The 26,372-nt window shown below is 40.7% G+C and overlaps 1 protein-coding gene across 1 annotated transcript in view; it reads right to left on the reverse strand.

Annotated features, from left to right (window-relative positions):
* LRRC49 (leucine rich repeat containing 49) overlaps positions 1 to 26,372 on the reverse strand; it is a 155,026-nt gene that overhangs the window by 20,395 nt on the left and 108,259 nt on the right. Inside the window, exons 12-13 of the mRNA XM_040342789.1 lie at positions 25,336 to 25,505; positions 1,333 to 1,570 (exon numbers count right to left, since the gene is read on the reverse strand). Coding sequence (XP_040198723.1) covers positions 1,333 to 1,570; positions 25,336 to 25,505 — 408 coding nt within the window. The remainder of the gene's footprint in view (positions 1 to 1,332; positions 1,571 to 25,335; positions 25,506 to 26,372) is intronic.

The following is a 26,372-nucleotide window of genomic DNA, read 5'->3' on the forward strand; positions in this document are numbered from 1 at the left end:
GCCTGAGGACATCAACTTCCAAACCATCACTGAAAGGCAGCAAGTTGCATAAGCTAGGATGAAATTTTATAATTTGTTGTATTTGTGGCTATACTGATGGATCATATGCATGGTTTAGGCCCGCATTAGAGGACATACAGCAAAGCTTATGCATAGTACAATTAAGCTTGTTTATCAAGAATAGAGTGCAAACTGGCGCAACGCATCAGACTGTAGGTAACACTCGTCAGTTTAGTGAAACAAATTGTGCCGATTACTATAGGTTACTGTACTTTGTTCTGTGACTGACTTAAAGCTGAACTCCAGGCACAAAAGCCCATTTACTGAATTCCTCAATAGCTACAAAAGGATATAAATTCACTTTGTGTACGCCAAATACCTTTGAAAGCCCAGAAATTACTTTGTAAATGTAGCAGTGACATCATCACTGTCCTACACATAGCTTGTGCAGAAAGCAGGGCTGTGGGAGGGACCTAACAGATCCAACATTACAGGTTGCCTGCAAAAAACTTCAAGAGTGGGCGGATACAAGACCAGTCACCCTGCACAAGGACAGAGTGCAGCAGTGACCAGTCTTTATAACAGGAAGCTCTGCAGAGAGATAAAGTATCATGCTTGATTACTGCACAAATTTGGAAGAAATACAAAAAGCACATCAACAATCAAGTAAGAGTATACAATATTTCCTCGTCCTGGAGTTCAGCTTTAAATTCCCTACATGGTTTCATTACTGGAGGGCTCCATCGAATAGTAGTGCAAACGTGGGTATAACTTCTTTTTCATTAACTTACATAAGTTGTTCAAATTTTACATGTTGGTAGGGTAACTCTTCCTCTAAAGTAACTCCTTTTTTCACTGCAGGGAAATAACAGATTGCAATCAGAAGCAATGTTTCACCATTGAGTTCTTCACTAAGGAGGTGTGCAGGCTGTCCTACATTGACAGAAGGCTATAGAATGTATGGAAATAACACTGTTGACAAAAGTGTCATCTCTGTAAACATTCTGTAGCCTTCTGTAAACATTCTGTAGCCTTCTGTGGATGTTAGGACAGCCTACATCCTCCTTCATCGAGAACTCTTGACAGCATGTTGCTTCTGCTTGGAATCATTTACCTGCATTGAAAAAAAGAAGAGGCGCTACTATAAAGAGAAAGTTACTCTACCAACATGTGAAATTTGAATGACTTGTGTAAGTTAATAGAATGGTTATGCCCACTGTTGTATAGCTTTTGGTACAGCCCTTGTATTATAAATGGTAATAGCTTCTTCTAAAGAAAAAACTAAAAACAATCCGGTCACAACTGTCAGATTTCTGTTAGGTTTGCTCTTACCATAATATTTGGAAGTTTGAGTCTTATTTTTGGTAGAACTTGTACTATTTCCTCAAAATCTATGAAAATGAAGGAGATTGTGTTGAGAGCGCCCGACGTTTGAACACTCCATGTCCTGTCCAAAGATTCCAGAGCTCCCAATCCATACAGACACAAGGTATCTCCTTCCAATTCCACAAGATGGGAATCCACCACAGAAAGGACTTGCACTGCACTGCTCAGCACAGTGTCAAGTGATCTGGAGGAAAAGATTACAACCAAACAGTTTAAGCAAAAGGTCAGAGGTCATTATCTTACAAAAATTAACAGTATTTTGGGGAATCTTCGAGAAAATGTAATTTATTCAGAACACAAAGCAATAACAATTTTTTTTACTACACTGGATGGAGGGCTTTATTCTTTTGTTTTTGCTGTGTCCCAATTGGAGATCTTCTATCAGAACCATGTGCAACAATAAAAACCTGACAGAGAATCCAACTCTTATCCCAATTTATCTAATACTTTAAAACGTTTTAGTTGGAGTTCCACTTCAAAAAGAAACACAAGTCAACCTGTACAATTCATTAAGATGTTAAAGTCATCGGTCCCCTTCTTTTTTGTAGAACCCAGCAAAGACTTCATGTGTGATTCTAAATAAGACAGCAGACAATTGTAACAGGATTCCTTACTGCCACACTCCATGATCATTATACACCATATGGCTGTGTCATGACCAAGACAACACAAGCACTACCTAAGATTTTAGTATTACTAGATATCTTGCATTCATTTAATTTGGGTTGTAAGAAGAATCCAACATGTGTAATCAATATAAGATGGAAAGGTGAAAACGGAAACAAAATTGGAAGGAGATAAGATTATCATTATGGTGTAGGATTCACTTGAGAATTTTTTTGTAGGAGAATACGAAAACAGAGGTAGACCTTACACCTGGGTAGGTTAAAAAGGGTCATACAAATGACAGCAGAACCTAAATAGTGAGACTGTTTAAATTAAAGCGGAGGTTCACCCAAATAACATTTTTCTCAGAACAACTTCTTTAGACTTCTAACATGTACAATGTTTTTTATTTTTACGCTGTACATACCTTATAATCTATCTTTTCATTCCGGCTTCTGGGTACTTCTCCCCACGGGAGTAGGCGTTTCCAAGCTGAGGAGGCATGTCATCTGGGAGGTCGCCCAGATGATTGACGTCTTTTCAGCAAAAGTTCCTGCCGGTGGATTAGGCCCCGCCCCCCGTATTGCGTAGGCGTGTCCGAGTCACGGCGGTTCCGAAAGAAGCCGAACATGCAGATCTGCTAGTCGACTCTATACGTCACAGATCTGCATGTTCGGCTTCTTTTGGAAACGCCGTGACTCGGACGCGCCTACGCAATACAGGGGCGGGGCCTTATCCGCCGGGGGGAACTTTTGCTGAAAAGACGTCAATCATCTGGGCGACCTCCCAGATGACATGCCTCCTCAGCTTGGAAACGCTGACTCCCGCGGGGAGAAGTACCCGGAAGCCGGAATGAAAAGAAAGACAGTTAAGCAGCTAGCATTTTTAGAATTAGAAGTCAGCAATGGCTTTAGCTCAGTTACCCATAGGCCTTAGATGTCCATTTTCTGGTACCTGCAGTTTGATAGGATCAGATGAAGTCAGGAAACTGGCATCAAAAATCACCACAGGAGGTCTTAATTTTGAATTGGCTCATCCAGTTTTTGTTCTCTATTTAAATTTAAGAAACTGGGGTGGAAAATACTGACTGCGCGCCTGTACTGGGTGATCATTATGCAACTGCAGGGGTGTCTGGATTTTCCAGAAAAAAGGACAAGGTGACAGTACATTGACTGGAAAATAGTAAGGTGGGTCTGAATTACTCAGTCTTCACTGCAATTAACATAACTGGAGCCAGTAGTATATATGGGTAAGAGGGGCATCCTTGTGTGGACATGCCAAATAATTGAAGCAGTAGAGAGCTTTGCCATATACGCTAATTAAAAATTATAATTTTTTTTGAAGACTTGACTATAATTTATACATACATATCTGTAAATTCCCTGAAATACTTTATACTGGCTCCTCTACTAATAAATACATCTTTGTCCACATATGGTCAACTGTCCTATTTTCAGAACTCAATACCATTAAATGTTTTAATCAAAATCCATGTCTTTTCCACTTCACTTATCTCATAACAACCAAACCGAAAAGTATTATTTTGCTGTATTAAAGCCATTATTAATTTTTCAGTTCTCACAGTATTTGTATTTTAAGCTCCAATGGACATGAAAAGATTATTTGTATTTTAAGCTCCACTGGACAGGAAAGCTGTTAATGAAAACTTATTGCCAGCCCTGAGTGTAACTGTTGTAACAATAAACATTATGATGTCAGGTAAAATGTTCCTGTGATAGGAAAGCAGTAAATAACAATGGAAAAATAAAAAAGTTATTCTCAAAAAAAAAACCTGGCAAAAAAAAAAAAAAGAGAAAAAAACCTAATTAGACTAAAATTGAAATGCTTAAGAGGAACTTAAAAATGGTTACACTGACATCACTTTATTTTTTGTCCCAGATCTTCAGCTTTCAAGTCATTTGTTGTACAAGGCTTACTTGTAGCCCTTTAAGCCAGTGTGAAATGCATATTGACTTAATTTACCTCCTGTTGGCACATACAGTCTACTTAAAAAATACTATTTGGCAAAAACTTACAGACGTTTCCTAAACCAGGATTACTCTGTAAGATTTAACAAGGGGCGCATATAGTAGAGTACACATTTCATTTTCATTTTTTTCCAAATATCCATGATTGTGGGCTAGTCATTTCCTCTTCCTCTAAAAATGAGATGCCAAAAATGTGGGGATGCATCTAAAGCATATATTTAAAGTAGACATATTATTAAATATTACACATAACAAACTGATAAGGATACGTGCTGGGATGATTAAATCAAATCACCATAGTAAGGGAAAAAATGCCTCTTTATCCATAAAGAAACATTGCTTCAATAGCACCCTTGTATAACCTGAAGGATCGGCAAAGATTATATTCAGTCTAGCTACCAAGAGCATTGTAGGTTTTTCATGTCATGAAAACTGTAATCAGTGCTTTCCAAAGAGACAGACCCTATCTAGTTGACTTGCAGTGAGATAAAAAAAAAAATCAGAAAGGCACAACTAGGAAGCATAACCTAAATATGTAAATCGGAAAGGCTATCCACTACAAAGACTAAAGTTCCAACTTGTTGGGTTTGTGCAATAGGTGTGATTCAGTCATTTGTCCTTGCACTGCCTATTTGCTGTATGACAGGCTAAGACAGGCTAAGATGTAACTCACCAACTAAGATGTTGTGGCCATCACAGTCATCAGACAGATTTGGAATTGTCCTTGACTGTCATGACCAGTTTCTGAGATTTGTAACCAGTTCTCATGCACACAAATGTATTCAAATAAAATGCCTTGCTCTGTGAAGCTAGATCATTATAGTCATCTTTATACTACAAGTTCAAAAACAAAATGTAAACATCTCACTGGTTGATGTTTGATAAAAATGTCAACGAGAATTGTGCCTCAACCTGAAGAGTATAACATTTGGTCTTTACAAACAGCTACAATGTCAACTAAACTTGTATAGGTTTTGTCACAATGCCTCTGGTTAGAAAAATGGCGATCTGCCATTGAGTCTTGTCATGGCAGTGTTGGTATTACAGTACAATGGCGTGGGTGCTAAAACTGTTCTTACTAGAGCCTCCTGAAAACCCATAAAAATAAAGTGATCATTATTTCTAAAGGTGATGTTCTGTTTTGGATAAAATGGGGTAAGGTCAAATTGGTTCTCAGATTTTAATTGTGGTCTCTACGTTAAAGAAATTTCCCTTGTTGAGACTATTTATAAATAAAACTCTGAAATTAAAAAAAAATATCAAATTCAAAATATTCCAAACTGAACGTCTAACCTGAATTCTAACCCTTTTGCATTCTGTCAACCCCCCCCCAAAAAAAACACACATACACACACGCACATATTTTGAGTGGTGTTTCACTTTAAAATTTCTAAAAATATATGTAAACTGTATGAGCATATATTACATGTAAAACAGATAAGTAGACCAATACAGCATAATGACATCATTAATACAGATGGGACTTCTAAATGCAGTGTTTTCGTACGCAGAGCTGATAAAGATGCTCATTAAATAAGAAATCTAAACATACGTTGTGAAAATGACTGATATGTTTTAGATAACATATACCTTCTATAATGAATTCAATGCCCAACATCTAGTTCAAATAAATTAAAAGACACAGTGTTCTAGTACTCTGATAACAAACGATGTTCTATTTTTTTTTTTTTTTTTAAATGTATGAACCTTTGATACATATTTGCAAGTCAGAAATTATTTTATAATACATCTAACCAAGTAACTCTAAGCAATGTCATTATCCTGACAATCAATCCCGCACTATGATATAGCGGCCCCTTAAAAGACTGAATAAACAGAGCCAGCATACCAAACTCACAAACATTAAAGTGGTTCTAAAGGCAGAATGTGTTTTACCTAAATACATTCTATGCATCAAGGTAAAAAATCTTCTGCGTGCTGTCCCCCCAAAGCCCCCCCTCCATATATTTGCCTGAGCCCTACATTGATCCATCGATGTGCATGAAAGAGTGGGGGCGAGGCTGATCCTGCTGCTCGAATGCCCCCATAGAAAAAGGTTTGATATTGGGGGAACTCGGTAAGGGGGAAGAAGCCAGGATCAGGCAGGGGACCCAAAAGAAGAGGATTGCGGCTGATCTGTGCAAAACCATTGCACAGAGCAGGTAAGTATAACATGTTTGTTTTTGTTTTTTAATTACAACCTTTAGAATCACTTTAAATAAAATACAAATTGCAGTTTTACCCCAAACAATTTAAATTATTGAAAAGTAATATGAAGAAAAACAAAGCAGGTGTTCTAAGGGTGGCCTGTTGGTATTTACTGTAAGTGATTGTTCAATTACACACACAAAAAACAAACTTGTATACAAAAATACATAACTTTTATTTACTTTGGATAAAGGTTTCTTTCTGTGTGTAATTGTGCAATTGGGCAATCACTTAATTACTAGCAGGCCACCCTTAGAACTAGGGGTGTGTATCTTCACTGGTCTCACAATTTGATTACGGTTATCTTGTCCACGATTCAATTCAAGTGCTCATGGTTAGAAACTTTTTATCCAAAAATTCAAGCATTCAGAAAAACACAAATTTTCTCCAGTGGCAGAGGGGTGGTGGGATCAGAGGCATGGTGGGATCAGAGGCATTGTGAGATCAGAGACATGGTGGCATGGTGGGATCAGAGGCGTGGTGGGATCAGAGGCATTGTGGGATCAGAGGCATGGTGGAATGGTGGGATGAGAGGTGTGGTGGGATCAGAGGCATGGTGGGATGGTGGGATCAGTTGTATGGTGGGACCAGAGGCATGATGGGATGGTGGGATCAGTTGTATGGTGGGATCAGAGGCATGGTGGGATCAGACTGGGATGGTGGCATCAGAGGCAAGGTGGGATCAAAGGCATGGTGAGATAGTGGGATCATCGGCATGGTGGGATGATGCGATCATCGGCATGGTGGGATGATGGCATCAGAGGCATGGTGGGATGATGGGATCAGGGGCATGGTGGGATCAGAGGCATGGTGGGATGATAGGATCAGAGGCATGGTGGAATGATAGGATCAGAGGCATGGTGAGATTAGAGGCATGGTGGGATGATGGGATCAATGGCATTGTGGGATGATGGGATCAGAGGCATGGTGGGATGATAGGATCAGAGGCATGGTGGGATGATGGGATCAGAGGCATGGTGAGATCAGAGGCATGGTGGGATGATGGGATCAATCGCATTGTGGGATGATGGGATCAGAGGCATGGTGGGATGAGGTAGAAGGATGATGGTAGTGGAGGGATGGAATCGTGACACTGGCCCCCAGCTGACACCTGCTTTTAGTGTCAGTCAATTCCTTTTTTCCCCCCTTCAGATGCCTTCAGTGATTCCTCTCCTCATGTCGGGTCTCCTTCAGCTCCTCCCCCTGCACTGTACTGGCTATCAGCTCATCAGCTGACTTTCTTCTTCAGTGAAGGGGAGGGGGCTTTATCCACCATGCCTCTCTGTTTCTCCCAGAGTGGCAGAGCACGGAGCGGAGCAGAGCGATGGATGACGTCATCAAAAATCGATTCAGCCTCTTTAACGATTGAATCACGATGCTATATTCAAACACCCCTACTTAGAACACCCGCTTTGTTTTTAATCATATTACTTTTCGCTATTTATTTGGGTTGGTGACCTCCTTGCATATTATATTCATGACTCCTAGGGTGTGCTAAGGCACCCCCAAATTTACTTAATCTATCCAGTTGAAATTATTGTCACACAAACTTTTTTTCTTGGATTGGATTGGATTGGAATAAATACTTATAGAGCGCCGAATGCGAGTTGTGAAACTCGCGTCTAAGCGCTTACCAACAAGCTGGGGGTATCCAGTTCCCAAGAGCAAAAAGAAGAAACTAGGACATCTAAGTAAAAGAGGGGAACAGACAAGAAATAAACAGGAATATAAAAAGAAGGGGGGGATGTCAGGGCACAAAAAGCCTATCCCTACTCCCTGACCATGGACCGCAGCCTGGGATTAAGGCAGCGTCCTGCTAAGGGCTTGGAAGGCCAAGTCTCTATCTGTAGGCTTGTGAAAAAAGAAGTGTTTTCAAGCCCTTACGGAAGGCCATCAAGGAGGAGGATGCTCGGAGCTGATGAGGGAGCTGGTTCCAAAGAGAGTTCCCCAGTGTTTGGAGCCGACGGCCACCTTTTGAAGCTGATCGACTAGATTTAATAATTGCTAACAGGGCGTCAGTCGAGCGAAGCTCTCTGGGTGGACAGTAGTGTTGTGTCATATTCGATAAGTACATCGGACCTAGTTGCCAATAGGCCCGAAACACCAGACAGAGTGCCTTGAACTCAACCCGTTTTGCTATCGGGAGCCAGTGTAGATTCTTAAGCACCGGGGAGATGTGATTCCGCCTTGGGCAGTTTGTGACTAGTCTTGCAGCATGATTCTGTGTAATCTGCAATCGTTTTATCCACTTCTGTGGGAGCCCTAGAAAGAAAACATTAGAACAATCTAACCTAGAGTGGATAAGTCCATGAACTAAGATCATACGGTTGTGCTGAGTGAAGAGATTCTTAATTTTCCGTAATAATTGCAGATGATAGTTGGCTGATTTTATGCAATATTTTGCGTGAGGTACGAAGCTTAGTTCAGCATCAAAAATTATACCCAGATTTTTTACCTGCTTAGCTGGAGTTGGGGCAGGGCCAAACGAGGATGGCCAGGCAGGTAAAAAGGTAGAGTTGGCCTGTGGGCCGATCAGCAAAAGCTCAGTTTTGTCGGCGTTAAGGCCTAGCCTGTTTGAGTCCATCCATTGTTGGATGTTAGATAATCCCTTATTCAGCTGCTCAGGCATATTAGGTCCACTTGCAAGGTCTGCCAAGATCTGTGTGTCATCCGCATAGATCTGGCAGCCTAGACCATAGCTGGTAATGAGGTTGGCAAGTGGGCGCATGTAGCAGTTAAAGAATAAGGGAGAAAGGGCAGAGCCCTGAGGTACCCTGCAGGTCAATGACTGGGTACTTCATGTCTTCAAACCTTTTTTGTTTTCACATTTACCAATAGGTTTGCTGCTCTGCCTGCCAATAGATCTTTAATTCTGTTCAGCTATATTTGTGATTTACATACCTATTCAGCACTGCACTACCAGGAAGATCACTGCTATACATTCTAGTTCAATGTTACAGCTTCCTAAGTTGCCCCATTGCTCTTTCTGTTCACTCATTGGGAAAAGTGTGGATTGATGTAGAGCAGGGATATGCACTTAGCGGACCTCCAGCTGTTGCAAAACTACAGGTCCCATCATGCCTCTGCCTCTGGGGTGTCATGCTTTGACTGTTAGAGTCTTGCTATGCCTCATGGGACTTGTAGTTCTGCAACAGCTGGAGGTCCGCTAATTGCATATCCCTGATGTAGAGATTTGAAACATCAATTACAAAGGCTTTGGCAGGTAAGACAGTTATGTGACACATATGATTGACATAGGACATAGGATGACATGTGATCTGAGTGTGTATTAAACTGCTGGTCTTAAATTTTGCTTTATATAATACTCATACAAAGTGGTAAATAAAAAAGCATTCAATTATTAAAGTTTTGACCCAAGATGCACCCGACTTCACTAATTTTGCTAACGAAATCTTGCACAAATAATGGCAAGTGTTAGGTAAATCCTGTGTGAAAACACTTAAAAACAGACCCTATATTAGTACTATTCTAGGTCTGACAAGTACATTATATAGCTTGACTTGGAATGTGTATAGGATACACATGTTTCAGCATAAAAGCAATCTCTGCAATATAAAATCGAACTTATAAAAAAGAAAGAAAAATACTTGCGTGTTATAATAATACTAAAAGCTTGGAAAATATTTTTTAAACCTGTTCTGTATATCAGAATCCTCACAGACTTATAACATGACAGCTATCAAACAGTGGCATGATGGCTGACAGTGTTCCTTTAATTGCCATAATTAAAAAATGGGGGCTTACATTATCTGATTATAGCACCTTGAACAGTGTTTCTTTTGTGACACAGATCTTGCTCTTGGGAGCCATGCAATCACACTGACAGTATAATTAAGTGTAGTAATGTAATGCATAAATCACACTTTGTTCAGGAGGAATGTGTGCTATTTTAGGACAGGATTTGGACGTTGAGCCTTAGAGGTGCACATGGAAAGCTGACGTATGAGGTAATCCTGCAAACTTAATGTATATGAACGAATCTCAAAATACGTGGCAGACTCCAAGGCTCCAGGCAGGTATTACTGTGGGATATAAACACCTCTCAGGTTTCTCTTATAATTTCCTTGTGTATGCAAATGAATGACCAGGAATAACAATTAGGAAAAAGGAACAAACAAAGGGTTTCTGTTTGGGATTCGTACAATTTGGGGGAAAATTATGTTCTTGTTTGTATCAATATAAAAAAAAAAGTTTTCTAGCTGTTTAGAGGCAAATGTGTCTTTATTATTATTACATATTAAAAGTATACAAGACAAGAAAAAGTTTGTAACAAAGTAAACAGGTGCCCATTCACACAGGAGCGGCACGACTTTGGGGGCAACTCAGCAAGATGACCTGAAGACGACTTCAAAGGCGACTTGCAAAATTACTTCTGTATAGAAGTCAATGCAAGTCGCCTCGAGTCGCCCCCAAAGTCGTACAAGAACCTTTTTCTAAGTCGGAGCGACTTGCGTTGCTCCTATTAGAATGGTTCTATTGAATAGAACGGGACGTGACTTGTCAGGCGGCTGTCGCCCCTTACGGGTCTCCCCTGTGTGAATGGGCTATAAAAGAGACCCAGTAGTAAACTGGGACATAATAGTGTCCAGCGAAAAGTTGCAATAAAACGAACGTAGAAGCATCATAGAAGATGTTAGAATCAAGTATTGTCAACATAAGGGGCCCGAACTAAGACAGCACTAATGAGGTTGATGGGGAAAACAAAGGGGATACAGGGATCCACCATATGTTTTGTTAGGAGAGAGAGGGGGGAGAGAGAGAGGGGGGGGAGAGAGAAGGGGCTAGAGAGAGAAGAGGGGAGAGAGAGAGGGGGAGAGAGATAAGAGAGAGAGAGAGAGAGAGAGAAGAGGGGGAGAGAGAGAGAGAAGAGAGAGAGAGAGAAGAGAGAGAGAAGAGAAGAGGGAGAGAGAGGGAAGAGAGAGGGAAGAGCGAGAGAGGGGGGAGAGAGAGAGAGAGAGAGAGAGAGAGAGAGAGAGAGAGATAGATAGATAGATAGATAGATAGATAGATAGATAGATAGATAGGAGAGAGAGAGGAGAGAGAGAAAGAAAGAGAAAGAGAGAAAGAGAGGGGGAGGAGAGGGGGAGGAGAGAGAGAGAGGAGAGAGAGAGAGAGAGGGGAGAGAGAGAGAGAGAGAGAGAGAGAGAGAGGAGAGAGGAAGAGAGAGAGAGGAGAGATGAGAGAGGAGATATGGGGAGGAGAGAGAGAGAGACTTTTCCCCAAATCTACCCCCTTAATACCTCTCGGGCAGGTTCTAATGCCGCTCTGTTTATCAGTCTTCAGCATGGAAGACACTTCTAGGTGTGTCAGATGTCTGGTCCCTCCCAGCTGTCCACTGTGGTTCTTTATGCAGGCAATACGGATGCTAGAAGACAATGAAAGCTGTGCCTGTGATCTTCCCTTAAAGTGTTTGTTATCCCAACACTTCATATTCCTGATATGGTTCTGCTGTACCATGTACTTGTATGAGAAAATATCTTATTCTCTGGGAAGGTCAGTGTTCTGCTACTTCTCCTCCCCCAGCTCTTATACAGCTGAGAACAGAGGGAATGTGATCACTTATAAATAAGGGAAAAGGTATTCATAATGTTTTTTTTATATCTTTACAAAAATGTTTTGCCTTTCATTTCTATTTTAAACTGAATGGGTTGTTTACAAGGCAGTCGTTTGCAATCACTATAAGAAGGAAAGCCATTGTTATTTATGGAGATAGAGTTTTTTTCTTTTTATTTTGCTATGATGTATAAAGAGTGGTCAGAAATCTCTCTAAATAATTTTTTTTTTAAAAATCCACAGGTTTGTTTCTGAGACTTAAGGCCCATAAACATGAACGGACTTTCCGACAACAACGGACCAACGGACGTGTTTTATCGGACAATCCGACAATCTGTATGCTCCATTCTCAAATTTCCACGGATAAATGTTCGCCGTGCATACTCTCAAAATTTCTGACAACAAATGTGTTCCGTCAGATCATCTGATCATGTGTACACAAGGCCATCGGACTAAAATACAAAGTACAAACACGCATGCTCAGAACCAATGCTAAACATCAGACAACAATAGCAGAAGTTGTCCAAAGGATGGTGGTAAAGATCTGAAAAACCATATGATTTGCTGAATGTTGGCTGAAAATGTTCTGCTGTGTGTATGCATACCAAGTTCACGGCCAACGCCCCTTCGGACAAAAATCCACAAAAAAGTCAGATGGTAGTCCATTCGTGTGTACGAGGCTTAAGATATACTGCCATTTAAAAGTGTGCCATAGAAGCTACAACTGAGGCCTCGTTCACACGGGCAAGAATCTCGTCAGCAAAAAAACATCGTTTTTCCCGACGAGATTCTTGGCAAGAATCTTTTGCCACCCGAGTGTACACACAGACCTTTCAAAAGAACCACGGTTCTCTTGAAAGGCAAGAACGCGGTGATGTCATCATTCAATGCTGTCGCCGCCATCTTGTTTCACCCTACCTATGTCGTGGAAGCTATCGCGCATGCGTCAAAGTAATTTCGAGCATGCGCGGGTTTCCACAGCGACAAGTAAGTATACACACTCCTCGGGTTTCTCGTCGGGAAACAGGCCGACAAGAATCTCAACGAGAAAATAGAGAGCAGGTTCTCTATTTTTCTGGTCGAGTATCTGGCCAGATTTCTAGACAAGAAACCTGAAAGCCTCGGTTTACTCGGCAAAGCTCTACCAGCAGTTGTCTTGCTGGTCCTTCCCCAGAAAACTGAGCGTGTCTACGAGGCTTGGATCCTACAAGAGTCAGGGCTAAAACCATTGGCAATAGGTCACATTTAAGGTTCAAAGCTCAGCCAAGAAGCTAAACGGAAAGTGTTAGGCCCCATACACACGAGAGGATTTATCCGCAGATACGGTCCAGCGGACCGTTTCCACGGATAAATCCTCTCAAAGATATCCGCTGATTTCGATGGGATGGAGTGTACACACCATCCCATTGAAATCCGCGCGGAAATCCTCTGCCGATGACGTGTCGCGCCGTCGCCGCGATTATGACGCGGCGACGGGCGCGACGCTGTCATATAAGGAATTCCACGCATGCGTCAAATCATTACGACGCGTGCGGGGAATCCCTTTGGACGAATGGATCCGGTAAGTCTGTACAGACGAGCGGATCCATCCGTTGGAATGGATTCCAGCAGATGGATATGTTGTGCAGCACAACAAATATTCGATCTGCTGGAATCCATCCCAGAGGAGATTTCTCCGCGGAAACAGATCCGCTGGCGTGTACACACCATAGGATCTATCCGCAGAAACCCATTTGCTGGGATTTATCTGCGGATAGATTCTATCGTGTGTACGGGGCCTTATAGGTGTCACCGGAGCAAAGAAATTATATTTTAAATATATACGTGATCTGCTGCAATACCGTGTAAACCCTCAGTAGAGGGTTAAAGGTGCATATAGGAAGAAATGTTACTGCGCTGATCTAATTATCGAGAAAGTGCAATTTCATAAAGTGCTATTAAGCTGTAAACTGAATTAGTACACAAACAACCATAAATAAGGTGCTATATCAAGTACAACAACATAATTGACATACTATATGGATAAACATACGTGAGTCTATCACGCTATACCAAAAAATATAAATGAATAAATAATTGGATGTTATAAAACTACATAAAATGTGCAATAAACAAAATACTAAGGGGCAGATCCACAGAGAGAGTACGCCGGCGTATCTACTGATACGCCGGCGTACATTCAAATTCCCCGCGTTGTATCTTTAGTTTGAATCCTCAAACCAAGATACGACGGCATCTGGGTTAGATCCGACAGGCGTACGGCTTCGTACGCCTTCGGATCTTAGATGTAATACTTCGGCATCCGCTGGGTGGAGTTTGCGTCGTTTTCCGCGTCAGGTGTGCAAATTAGCTATTTCCGACGATCCACGAACGTACGCGCGGCCGTCACATTCTTTTACGCCGTCTCTAGTCGGCTTTTTGCGGCGTATAGTTAAAGCTGGTGTTTTGCGGCGTATAGTTAGACTTGCCATGTTAAGTATGGCCGTCGTTCCCGCGTTTAATTTGAATTACTTTATTTTTTTTTGCGTAAGTCGTCCGTGAATCGGGATGTCTATGTTAAAAAAAATTACGTCCTAGCGACGTCATTTAACGCAATGCACGGCGGGAAATTTAGGGACGGCGCATGCGCAGTTCATTCGGCGCGGGGACGCGCTTCATTTAAATGAAACACGCCCCCTAATCGCCGATTTGAATTCCGCCGCCAGAGATAGACTACGCCGCCGTATCTTTAAGGATTCGATTTAAAGCCAGGTAAGGTACGGCGGCGTAGCGTATCTCTGATACGCTGCGCGGGTGTAGATCTCTGTGGATCTGCCCCTAAGAGTGTAAACAGCGATTAATTTGTCAACATAGAACATCAAAGGACAAAATCAATGCACGTTGTGCTCCTGTGATGGAAATATTACCGCTAATAGTGCTCTTTATGTGAAATAAATACCGAAAAAAATATATTAAATTTCAGTCCCATAAATAGCACTTTGGTAAACAAAATAGCTAGTAAATGTGCAAACAGCACTTAAAAAGTTCAATAATGGAACAGCAAACAATTTCGCAATTGAACGATGGATACACATGAGGGGGGAGTGCACCAGCGCGTCGGAACCATCTGTTGAAATACAGGGGAACAGGAGCGAGGTACGCACACCCCTCGAGGAACAACACAAACGCTGGTAAGCGGATATAACGCTCGACACTGCCAGAGATACTTAGTGCCGGTCAGAGGCACTTTTTCTTGTAAGTGCACTCTTTTTATTATTTTAATAAATAAGTATTTTTACATACTACACCATGATGAGCCCCTTGTTTTTGAGGCAATAAGGAAATCTTAAAAGAGGGAGAAGGAGGATATACCCAGTGGCGGTCAGAAAATAAACCATTTTGTGGCCTTTTACTATCCAGGGTCTGGTAAGTGTTCAGTTTAGCCGTTGGTGATGGTGGCACATGTTTGTCGGGTGGAAGAGACAGCTGCACCTCTAATTATTTACTTTGTGTAATAAGCACTACCAGCATTGAACGCCTCCCTCTTTACCTCATTGGAATCCATCGTTCAATTGCGAAATTGTTTGCTGTTCCATTATTGAACCTTTTAAGTGCTGTTTGTACATTTACTAGCTATTTATGGGACTTTGAAATTTAATATATTTTTTTCTGTATTTATTTCACATAAAGAGCACTATTAGCGGTAATATTTCCATCACAGGAGCACAACGTGCATTGATTTTGTCCTTTGATTTTCTTTGTTGACAAATTAACCACTGTTTACACTCTTAGTATTTTGTTTATTGCACATTTTATGTAGTTTTATAACATCCAATTATTTATTCATTTATATTTTTTGGTATAGCGTGATAGACTCACGTATGTTTATCCATATAGTATATCATTTATGTTGTTGTACTTGATATAGCACCTTATTTATGGTTGTTTGTGCACTAATTCAGTTCACAGCTTAATAGCACTTTATGAAATTGCACTTTCTGGATAATTAGATCAGCGCAGTAACATTTCTTCCTAAGAAGCTAAACGGAACCAGAAAAAAAACATAGGGCGTTTTCTTATGAACCCATTACTAATGAACCTGAAGTAAGCTAAGGAGTATCAGCAGATTATGGTAAAACATACAGTATGACCAGAACTCCATGATTACCCACGGCTATGATTGTGCAGGAAAACTATACATTTTTAATATACATATTAATGCAGAGAAATATTTTTCCTCCAATACATTATAAAAATAAATGGGAAGCCTCGAGGAGGGTTCACGCCCAGGTAGTTGATGATTCAGAAAAATGTATTGCACAGTGTAATATAATTGCAGGCTTCAGCTATACTACACCATCTGTGATGTACACATCCTCGATAATGGAAAGATATTCTTCACCTATGACAGCTTCATCCTGAGAATTCATCAGATTGTCACTGTTCTAATGAGGAGTTAATATAATATTTCAATATTAATTTTCCAAAATGACGAACTGTAGTCACTGTTTTTTCTCAAAGAAAGGGGTGTTTTCCAAATGATATGGCAACTTGTGGTTTAGAAGATTAGTAAAATGTGGTCTGGCTGTAATTGGCCATAAATTTAACATGACAAATTTTCCAGTAAAGTATTTTTATGCAGCAATCCTATAGGAGGGTCTGTCTACATTTTCTCTCCAATACTTGATTTCGGTTTTTCACGGTTTATATTAATTGGAATAGCTTATATGCAGTACCAACATAAATACATGGCTTGGATTTCAGAAACATGACCTCACAATAACTACCACAAATATAATCTACATGGAGTTTACATATATATTGAATATGTATCTGTTTACAGCATAACCAACACTTGGTTAGCCAGGCGTATAACTAATCAATATATTTTGTACAATGTACAAGTGAACCAGAAAAGCCTAACATAATCTCAATAACAAATTGACAATTTACAAACTAGATCCAGAGGCACAATAAAAATGGTATCATATACAGTAAAACCTTGGCTTGTAAGCATAATTCGTTCCAGAAACATGCTTGTAATCCAAAGCCCTTGTATATCAAAGTGAATCTCCCCATAAGAACTCATGGAAACTCAAATGATTCGTTCCACAGCCATTTATTCATAAGTTCTTCCGTTCATAGTCCATATAAAAAGATTATAGCAATGTTACCAGGTTGTGCAACCATAAAATGTCCATCCACAAATGGAAGCCTTCCCAAGGGGATTAGAAGTCCCAGGAGCTACAGAGTATAAAAGAGAAGAGCGGCACCTCTAGGTGTAGAAATATGTTGCTAAATGTTGTATCTTCATTTAGAGGTGCCTCTCTTCTCTTTTATACTCAGTTGTGACATGACGCTACTTGTATATCAAGACATCGCTTGTATATCAAGTCAAAGTTTATTAAAAAATGTTGCTCGTCTTACAATACACTCTCAAACCAAGTTACTCTCAAACCAAGGTTTTACTGTATTTGAGCCATTCATTTACTTCTAGACTGGTAATGCTGAGATATGTGCAGCCATCTTCTTTAGTGAGTAAACTAGAAAAGCCAAAAGTAATCTAAATCACTAACTGAATGGAAATGTAATAAATATAGCCTTTTGCAGAGTAAGACATTTTATGGATTAATTTGGGGTCACTTATTGTTGGCAAGGGAATTTGTGGGAACAGCGGGATTGAGGTGTACAGGAAGTGACACGTGACACTGGCAGCACTTATCTTCTTTAGGAAGGAAATAAATAACTTTTGCCTGATCTAACTAATTTAATGACAAGAAAGGTATATATTTCTTTGGACGATCAGATAATTGGATCACTAATTTGGGGTTCATTCACTTGCACTAGAAAAGCCTGTGAAAATTAGCCAAGTTCACCACCTGCTGGCTGCAAATAAATTAAACTACCATTTGCAATGTTGCTTGTTCACATGACTAAAAAAGGTCTGATACTTTAGTGACAATCATATCATTAAAAAAAAAAATTACATATTGTAGCAGAGCGTCCCAGAGAAAGCCAGGAAAAGTCCTGTTCGGGGTTTATACATCTCCCAGGCTCCTCTCATATAGATTCAGGGATCTCTGATTCATGGTCCAGTTTGGATCTTGGTCTTCATCCCCCAGGCCAATTTAAACTCACCTTTGACAGGCAGTCAATGCTCTCTGCCTGTGAAACACAGACAACACTGGTCTGTGAGAGCAAAAGGGCTGATAAAAAGCTGATAAGCTGTATCTGTGGAAGCTGACAAGCTGTAGAGTTGCTCAGCCTGGTAGTTAGGGCCTATATATATTGTGTAGATAGTGCCGAGACACGGCTAGGTTTTTGTTTGGCTATTTTCGTTCTGTCTGTTTTTCTAAAACACTGTACAGCACCTGTATATATCACCAATAAAAAACGCACTGTTTGTCACTAACTCACTAGATTTGGTATCTGTGCCTGAAAGACTTCTTATCCCAGGGAGCTTTGTACCGCCTACCTGTCCCCCAGGTTAATATATATAATTTATTATACAGCAGAGGCCCTATAGAATAAAATGGTGGGTTTTGCAAATTTTTCCGTCACACAGAATTTAACAGTGTGTTTTTTTTGGGGCAAAAAATACACGGCAACAAAAACAGATTTTTACTGCACACAAACACAATACAATACCCAATTTTTAAGGTAAAATGTAAAAGATGATGTTATGCCAAGTAAATAGATACCAAACATGTCACACTTTAAAATTGTGTATGCCTGGGGAATGGCGAAGCTTTAAAAATGTTTGCAGGTTACCAGTTTAGAGTTCAAGAGGAGATCTGATGCTATAATTATTGTTCTCGCTCTGACGTTCGGGACGATACCTCACATATGTGGTGCGATTACCGATTAAATATGCGCGAGGGGCTTTAAAAATTTTTAATTTTTATTATTTATTTTACCCTAAACTATTTTTTTTACATGTTATAAATATATTGAAGTAGCGCTAGCGCTACTTCAATATATTTATATTAGCGCTACTTTTATATATTTATAAAATTTTCTGGGTGCTGGATACACTACAGAAGTCAGCTGCTGTTTACGCCCTCACTATAGCACTCTATTAATATTATTGTATATTTTGTTGAACACTTTTGGTAGCGCATTAGTACTTTTATTTACAATTTTTCTTTATTTTATTTTTTTGTACTAACTGTATTGCTGTACAGCATCCCTTGTGACAGCATGGGCCTTATGAAGGAGATCTGGGGTTTATTAGACCCCAAGTTTTTCCTCTGGCCTCCAATGCATTTTCTGGCTGCTGACATTCCGCCACCCTCAGAAGTGACCGAGTGGCAATTTAGTACATTTGGAAAGCACCATGGGCCAGATTCACCAAAGAGATCTGCTGATACGCCGTCGTATCTCTGTTTCTATCTATGCGACTGATTCATAGAATTAGTTACGCATAGATATCCATAAGATCCGACAGGTGTAATTGTTTTACACTGTCGGATCTTAGGATGCAGTACCGCGGCCGCCGCTGGGGGGGAGTTTGCGTCGTAAACCAGCGTCGGGTATGCAAATTAGGAGTTACGGTGGATCCACGACGGATTTTCGCGTTCGCTACGTCGCCGCTAGTCTAGTTTCCTGTCGCAAAGTTAGTCGTCGTTTTTGGTGCCCTAACTTTAGTCAGCAAACGTATTGCTGTCTAAAGTATGGCCGTCGTTCCCGCGTCGAAATTTAAAAAATAACATCGTTTGCGTAAGCCGTCCGGGAATACGGAATTACGCTACGCGCGTCGCCGTTCAAAAAAAATGACGTCACGGCGCACAAAGCACGGCGGGAGTTAAGAAACGGAGCATGCGCAGTAGGTCCGGCGCGGGAGCACGCCTAATTTAAATGGCACACGCCCATTTGAATTGGCCCGCCTTGCACCGGAGGCCGCCGGCGTAGTTTTCATCGCAAGTGCTTTGTGAATCAGGCACTTGCGATGAAAACTTGCGGCGGTGTAACGTATCTATGATACGTTACGCCGCCGCACTTCTACCAGAATCTGGCCCCATGTTCATGGCAAACATAAGAACCAGTAATATACTGCAGAACATTGCTCAGATTGGACCTTTGTATTTCAAGGGCTTGAACTAGAGGTTCTTATTTGGATTAAAGTGGAAACTCTAATAAATAATTTTCTGTTTTCTAAAGTAATATTTTCTGTATTCTGCACTCTTTCACTATGCCTTACATGTACTTGATCTTTATATATTATTATTTATTTATTTTCTATGCAAACACATAAAACGTAGTAGATCTAAAAACACAAATGATTGCAAAATGGAATATATACTGTATGTTTTATTGTCAAATTTTATGTTATATCTCTATTGAAAAAGAGGTAAATTTCAAGTATTATAACATGTTAAGTGATCCATGCCTTTTAAGTGTATTCTGATCTAGTATAAATTCTAATCTAACCCCAGATTCTATTTCAAGAATTCTAAAACTGCTGTACCGAGAACAGGCACACCTGCATATCTTACCGAGCAAAGCAACCACTTTGTCAGGTATTGATTAAAATGTTCAAGATAACTGTGTGATTTACTAAGTTCTAGCAACAATTTCAAATGTGCTTTAAGGCAAGAAATAAAAGCATTTTATTGCATGTGTTTCAGTGTTAATAATTTATGATGTACAGGTCTAAAAGGCTATTTAAATACCTTGACTAGCCAGAAGGACAAAGTATGTTTGCCTCTAAGATCAAAAGTTTTAGTACTCAATAATTCAGCCTTTAATGACAAAACTGATCAAGATATTGAAACACAGATGTAATTTGTGTTAAACTGTCTTATATTACCCTGTCCATAATACATCCCTGTAAAAAGGAAACAGAGTCATAATGGTAAATGGACTGATTCAACACTAATACTGGGTGTCCACATCATTGATTTCTGTGACCCTCCAACCTTCAAATCATTACTCCAACACCAGAAGATTCCAAAATGTAATGATTTTCTACTGGGGCCTACATAAACCTAGGAGAAAATGATGGTCTCTGAAACCTACACCTAAAAGGCAAGTTCTCTGAATAAACTAGTGAAATGTACTGAAGTAAACTAAATGCTTAAATAGTCTGTCACTTGTACCTAAATTTATAGGGCCGGATTCAGAAAGAAGATACGACGGCGTATCTCCTGATACGCCGTCGTATCTCTGAGTTCGGCCGTCGTATATATGCGCCTGATTCATAGAATCAGGTTACTCATAGATATGCCTAAGATCCGACAGGTGTAAGCGACTTACATCGTCAGATCTTAGGCTGCAATTCCAGGCCGGCCGCTAGGTGGCGCTTCCATATCTTTTACGCGTTGAATATGTAAATGAGCATTTACGCCGATTCAGAAACGAACGACCGCCCGGCACTTTTTTTTCAGGGGTAAGTGCGGCGTATCCTATGTTAAGTATGGCCGTTGTTCCCGCACCGAGTTTTGAATTTGTTACATCGTTTGCGTAAGTCGTTCGCTAATACAGCCGGACGTAATTTACGTTAACGTCGAAACCAATGACGTCCTTGCGACGTCATTTGGAGCAATGCACGCTGGGAAAATTTGCGGACGGCGCATGCGCTGTTCGATCGGCACGGGGACGCACCCGATTTAAATAGTACACGCCCCCTAGCCGCGGAATTTGAATTCCGCTGGGGGATTTACGATACGCCGCCGCAACTTTAGAGGCAAGTGCTTTCTGAATAAAGCACTTGCTTCTTCAAAAAATAGCGGCGGCGTAACGTAAATCAGATAGGTTATGCGGATCTAAAGATCCGCTAACCTATCTGAATCCATCCCAGAGTGTGTAATAGGCTGTACCAGGCTCTTAATACTGATGGGTTGCAGAAAATTGGCATGATCTGCGGCAGCAGTAGCTCAGCATTGTGCTAAATGGTTTTGCATTGCCGTGTACATAAAAGTGATGAATAACACCAATTAAGCTCACTTATAAAATGTCAGTGCATGTTTCAGTCATGGCGGTTGCCCAGGGGCTCTTAATCAATGGTGGTCGGTCCATTAGGCGCACTGAAGCGATGCCCCCTCTATCCACGACCACTACCCCCAAGCTCTATCTATAGCCGCTATTTTGACATGACACTGCCACCCCCTATTCATGCGTCCGGCCCTTTCAGGACACCGGGTGTGTGAATTACAGTGGCGGGTGTATTTTTTTAAGCACCTGATTAAAGCCTGAGGCTCTAAAAGGCTTTAAAATAGGGTGGGTTTGTGTTGCAGAACATTGCTCCAAGAGCCCACTCAGGTGTTACAACAGCATATAAATATGCGCTATTGAAACACTGATCCTCAATCTGGTCAATTAGAAGCAGGTCTGAGACCTATTTTTCATTTGGCCGTGAAAAGAATAGTCCCAATTGGCCTGCCAAAGAGGAAGGAAACGGAAGCCGCTGCAATGCCTGTGGAGAGCAGGGGAAGGGAAAGCAATCGCCACAGCACAAGGGAAGCCGCCAGTGAAGCCTGGGAGAAGCGCTGGGGTAAGTCCACCAGGCCCACCCAACCATCTGACCAGCCGGGGTGACGTGGTACCGTTTGCTGCCCCCCCCTCCAAAAATAAATTACCACCGGCAACCACTGCTCTTAATAAATACCAGTAAAAGACATTAAGTTCTTAGGCCTCGTACAGACGATCGAACATGTCCGATGAGAACGGTCCGCGGACCGTTTTCATCGGACATGTCCACTGGGAGATTTTGGTCTGATGGCTGTACACACCATCAAACCGAAATCCCCGCGGACAGACAGCGCGGTGACGTGGCGGTGACGTGGCGGTGACGTTGAGACGCCACCACGTCCGCAAACCAGGAAGTAAAATGCTTCCACGCATGCGTCTAATTCATTCGGGGTATGCGGGAGTTTTCTGTCCGCTGGTTAGGTGTACTAACCAGCGGACATGTCGGACAGACAGGCTTCCAGCGGACAAGTTTCTTAGCATGCCAAGAAACTATTGTCCGCTGGAAACCTGTCCCCTAGGCTGGAAAATTGTCCGGTCGGCCCTACACACGACCGAACATGTTCGCAGAAACTGGTCCGACAGACCAGTTTCCGCGGACATGTTCGGTCGTGTGTACAAGGTTTAGGTGTACATATATAGTTACATAGTCAGGTTGAAAAAAGACACAAGTCCATCAAGTTCAACCATAAGAAATAAAATAATAATAATAATATCGTACAATCACATATACCCAATTCTATAACCACAGTTGATCCAGAGGAAGGCAAAAAACCCCAGCAAAGCATGATCCAATTTGCTACAGCAGGGGAAAAAATTCCTTCCTGATCCCCCAAGAGGCAATCGGATATTCCCCCGGATCAACTTTACCTATAAATGTTAGTACCAAGTTATATTATGTACATTTAGGAAAGTATCTAGGCCTTTCTTAAAGCCCTTTACTGAGCTGGCCAGAACCACCTCTGGAGGGAGTCTATTCCACATTTTTACACCTCTTACTGCCTTGTTGAGTTTCTGGAAAATTCAAAATCCTTCAGGCCCACATGCTTTCTATATGGTTAGGATATCTGCGGCTGCAGCGGTAATCCCTTCCTGGGCAATTTAAAAGGGAATCTACTGTGTTTTATACCATACTGTAGATCAGTGGTCGTCAACCCTGTCCTCAGGGCCCACTAACAGGTCAGGTTTGCAAGATAACTGAAATGCATCACAGTGGATATCATTTGCTGCTCAGTGATTGCAGTATTCTAGTCTGCATCTCCCTAAGGTAATACATAAAACCTGGCCTATTAGTGGGCCCTGAGGACAGGGTTGATGACCACTGCCATCGATCACTTTATGCATTACGATTAAAGCTAAAAAAAAATTAATCAGGTAGATATTAAATGTTATTTAGTAACATTTCATGCAACAAGTAGATGGTAAGCTCTTTACAAATAATCACCATAAATTGCATAGTGATCACTGGGGATGAGCTTGGCTGGGCATTCCCCACGGACACGTATACAAGGGGCATGTGTATCATTGTGGCTGCAGGTTGGGGAATGCCTCAGCCACTTATGATTGGCCTGGTACAGTGATGGATTCCTGGCAGGCTTGCTCAGGTAGGGTAGAACTGGGATCTGAAAACACCCAAGCTCACTTTAATGACCACATTACACAGACTAAAGGATGGGCTACTAGTCTCTTACAGGAACAGGACCAACTGAGTCACTTATACACAAGATGCAGTCAGTTCTCTGCATGCTTGGCAATTAAGTCACGGGTACATGTGCAATTGATTTAACAATATTGCTGAAGATAGGATTTAGGGCGTCCAGCACAGTGAGGTGCTATGATGATCTCACTGCTATATTTGCATTTATGTATGGGGCTTGTGTAACAATATGCTCACTCAAATGTCAGCTGTTAGTGGCAGACACTCTATGGATCATGTTGTTTAAACCGGTAGAACAGATATCACCAATTTTTCCAGAAACATTTTGGGGAGAGTGTTGGGGTGAGAGTTATATGAATACTAGGAACTCCTAATAAGGAGAGGGGAAAAGGGAGTTTGTTAATGAGTTTATGGTCAGGACTGAGCAGTGATATCTACTACAGTTGAAGCAGTGATGCAGGGCAGATGGGTAGTGCACATTGCAACATTACATTTTGTACTTGTAAGTATACTAAATTGTCTCAAATTGCAGACCACAATGATTCCCTACATTGAAATGCACCTTGAACAACAAATACCTGTGCTTCCCAATTCAGTCTGTTATTTTACGGAAGAATGTTCTCTTGCTAATGCTGCTAGAACTTTGGCTTGCTACTCTGTTTCTCTAGAAAATCCATTCTTACATGGAATGCCACCTTTCCAATGGAGGATTTAAAAAAGGATGATTCCTAAAAACTTATCTTTTCATATTCTATGCAGTCTAGCTCATTTGGGGTTGCCCAAAAAAAAATTGCATAAAGTGTGGGACATCTGATTGAAACACCCCACCCCTCTACAAATTTTCTCGTCTTACTGTTGTGAATATTTTTGTTTTCATTATTTGAATAGTTTTTGTTCTATTACATTTACTTCACCCTGTTAGTTTGAGTTTGCCAGTTGTAATACTGACATAAAAGCCTGTGTTACCCAGCACATTGTGATGAGGGTGGATGTACTAGCTAATTGGCTACAATAAACATGAAATGCAGAACTGTATATACCAAACTATTATACGGTTTGAGTCAATTTTCATACAACAGCTTGAGTTGTAATATTTCACAGTAGCTTGTCATGCATGCCCTTTTGGCACACATGGGCATACAATAAGCACTGTGTTGGTTGTTCAAAGATGTAAAAAGCAGTAACATCACTAGTGTTCAGTTAGTTTTTTATTGGGTCCCAACAGTAAATGAAAAGTGATGAGAAAACTAAAAGAAGATACATGTTTTGGAGATGACAGTCTTTCCTCTGCCTCCCTGTTGTCTTTCTAAAACAAGTAGTGAAGGGAAATGTTGTTGTTCACAAAATTTACAAAATACCCATCATGGGCTTTATATATTTCCTACGAAAAACCCCCCCAAAAAAATGATGACATTTTGTTTCATAAAAAAACAAACAAAAACAAAACTTACAAACAATGGTAAGAAATACCTTTTTTCTTCACTAAATTCATATGCCGTAGACCCATTCAGTGGGCATGCCTTATGTGAAGGGCTTACACAAGCACTGCTTTCTTGATCCGAATTTGTCCCAGGTACTACTCTGTTCTGCTGAATGTCCCATTGTCGAGCAGCATTGCAAATTGCAATTCGTTTTTTTTCCTAGAGCAAGAAATAGATGTTAACCAGTTATTTTACCAAGCTATAAAGTTACAACAAACTTCCTAATTATAGGAATGAAGTGTTTTTATATCAAACGATAGGCATTAGTGAGTACTGTAATAGAAAATAATTTTTGCCACAAACTACCACAAATAACCAGTTCATGTATAAGCCCTCATTCACATTGGAGCAATTTGTCATGTGATTTGACAAGTCAAATCGCATTACAAGTCACAGCCTATTACTGACTTTGCGGTGCCACAGCGATTTGCAAAAGTAGTTCCTGCACTACTTTTGGCAATTTCAGGTGCGACTTCAATAAAAATGAGTGCAGGAAGCCACACATATGTCTTTCAAGTAGCACCTGAAATTGTGCTGACCTGCTACTTTTCAGATAAAGTAGTACAATTTCAAAGTAGCATCAATGTGAACCAAGGCCAAATCCACTAAGCATTTATTAAAAAAAAGAAACAAAATTCTGAGTGTACATCTATGGCGCTTCAAACACTGTACCAAGATTCTGGCTCTAGCCTACGCCACAGCAATTACAAATCCTTCTTGGCTTTATTTTGGGAAATAGTGTCACCTAGTCATTAAGGTTTTCTATCCCTTTTCTCCGAAAAACTAGGTGGATGAATTCTCTCTCACATTAATTAAACACATTAAAATCATACACAATTTCTGTATATTTACATTACTTCTACAACCACAGAAAAGAAAAGCACTATAGTAAGTTAGATGCCTCTAATCCCCAGACCGAACCCAGTCTGTTGAATCCAAAGCAACTGGAGTTTTTAGGAGCACTCATTAAAATGAGGCCGATACATAAAAATGGAATGAAAATACATGAAAATGGAACAAGAAACA

The sequence above is a fragment of the Rana temporaria genome, chromosome 3, assembly GCF_905171775.1.
Source record: "Rana temporaria chromosome 3, aRanTem1.1, whole genome shotgun sequence".
NCBI classification, from domain to species: Eukaryota; Metazoa; Chordata; class Amphibia; order Anura; family Ranidae; genus Rana; species Rana temporaria.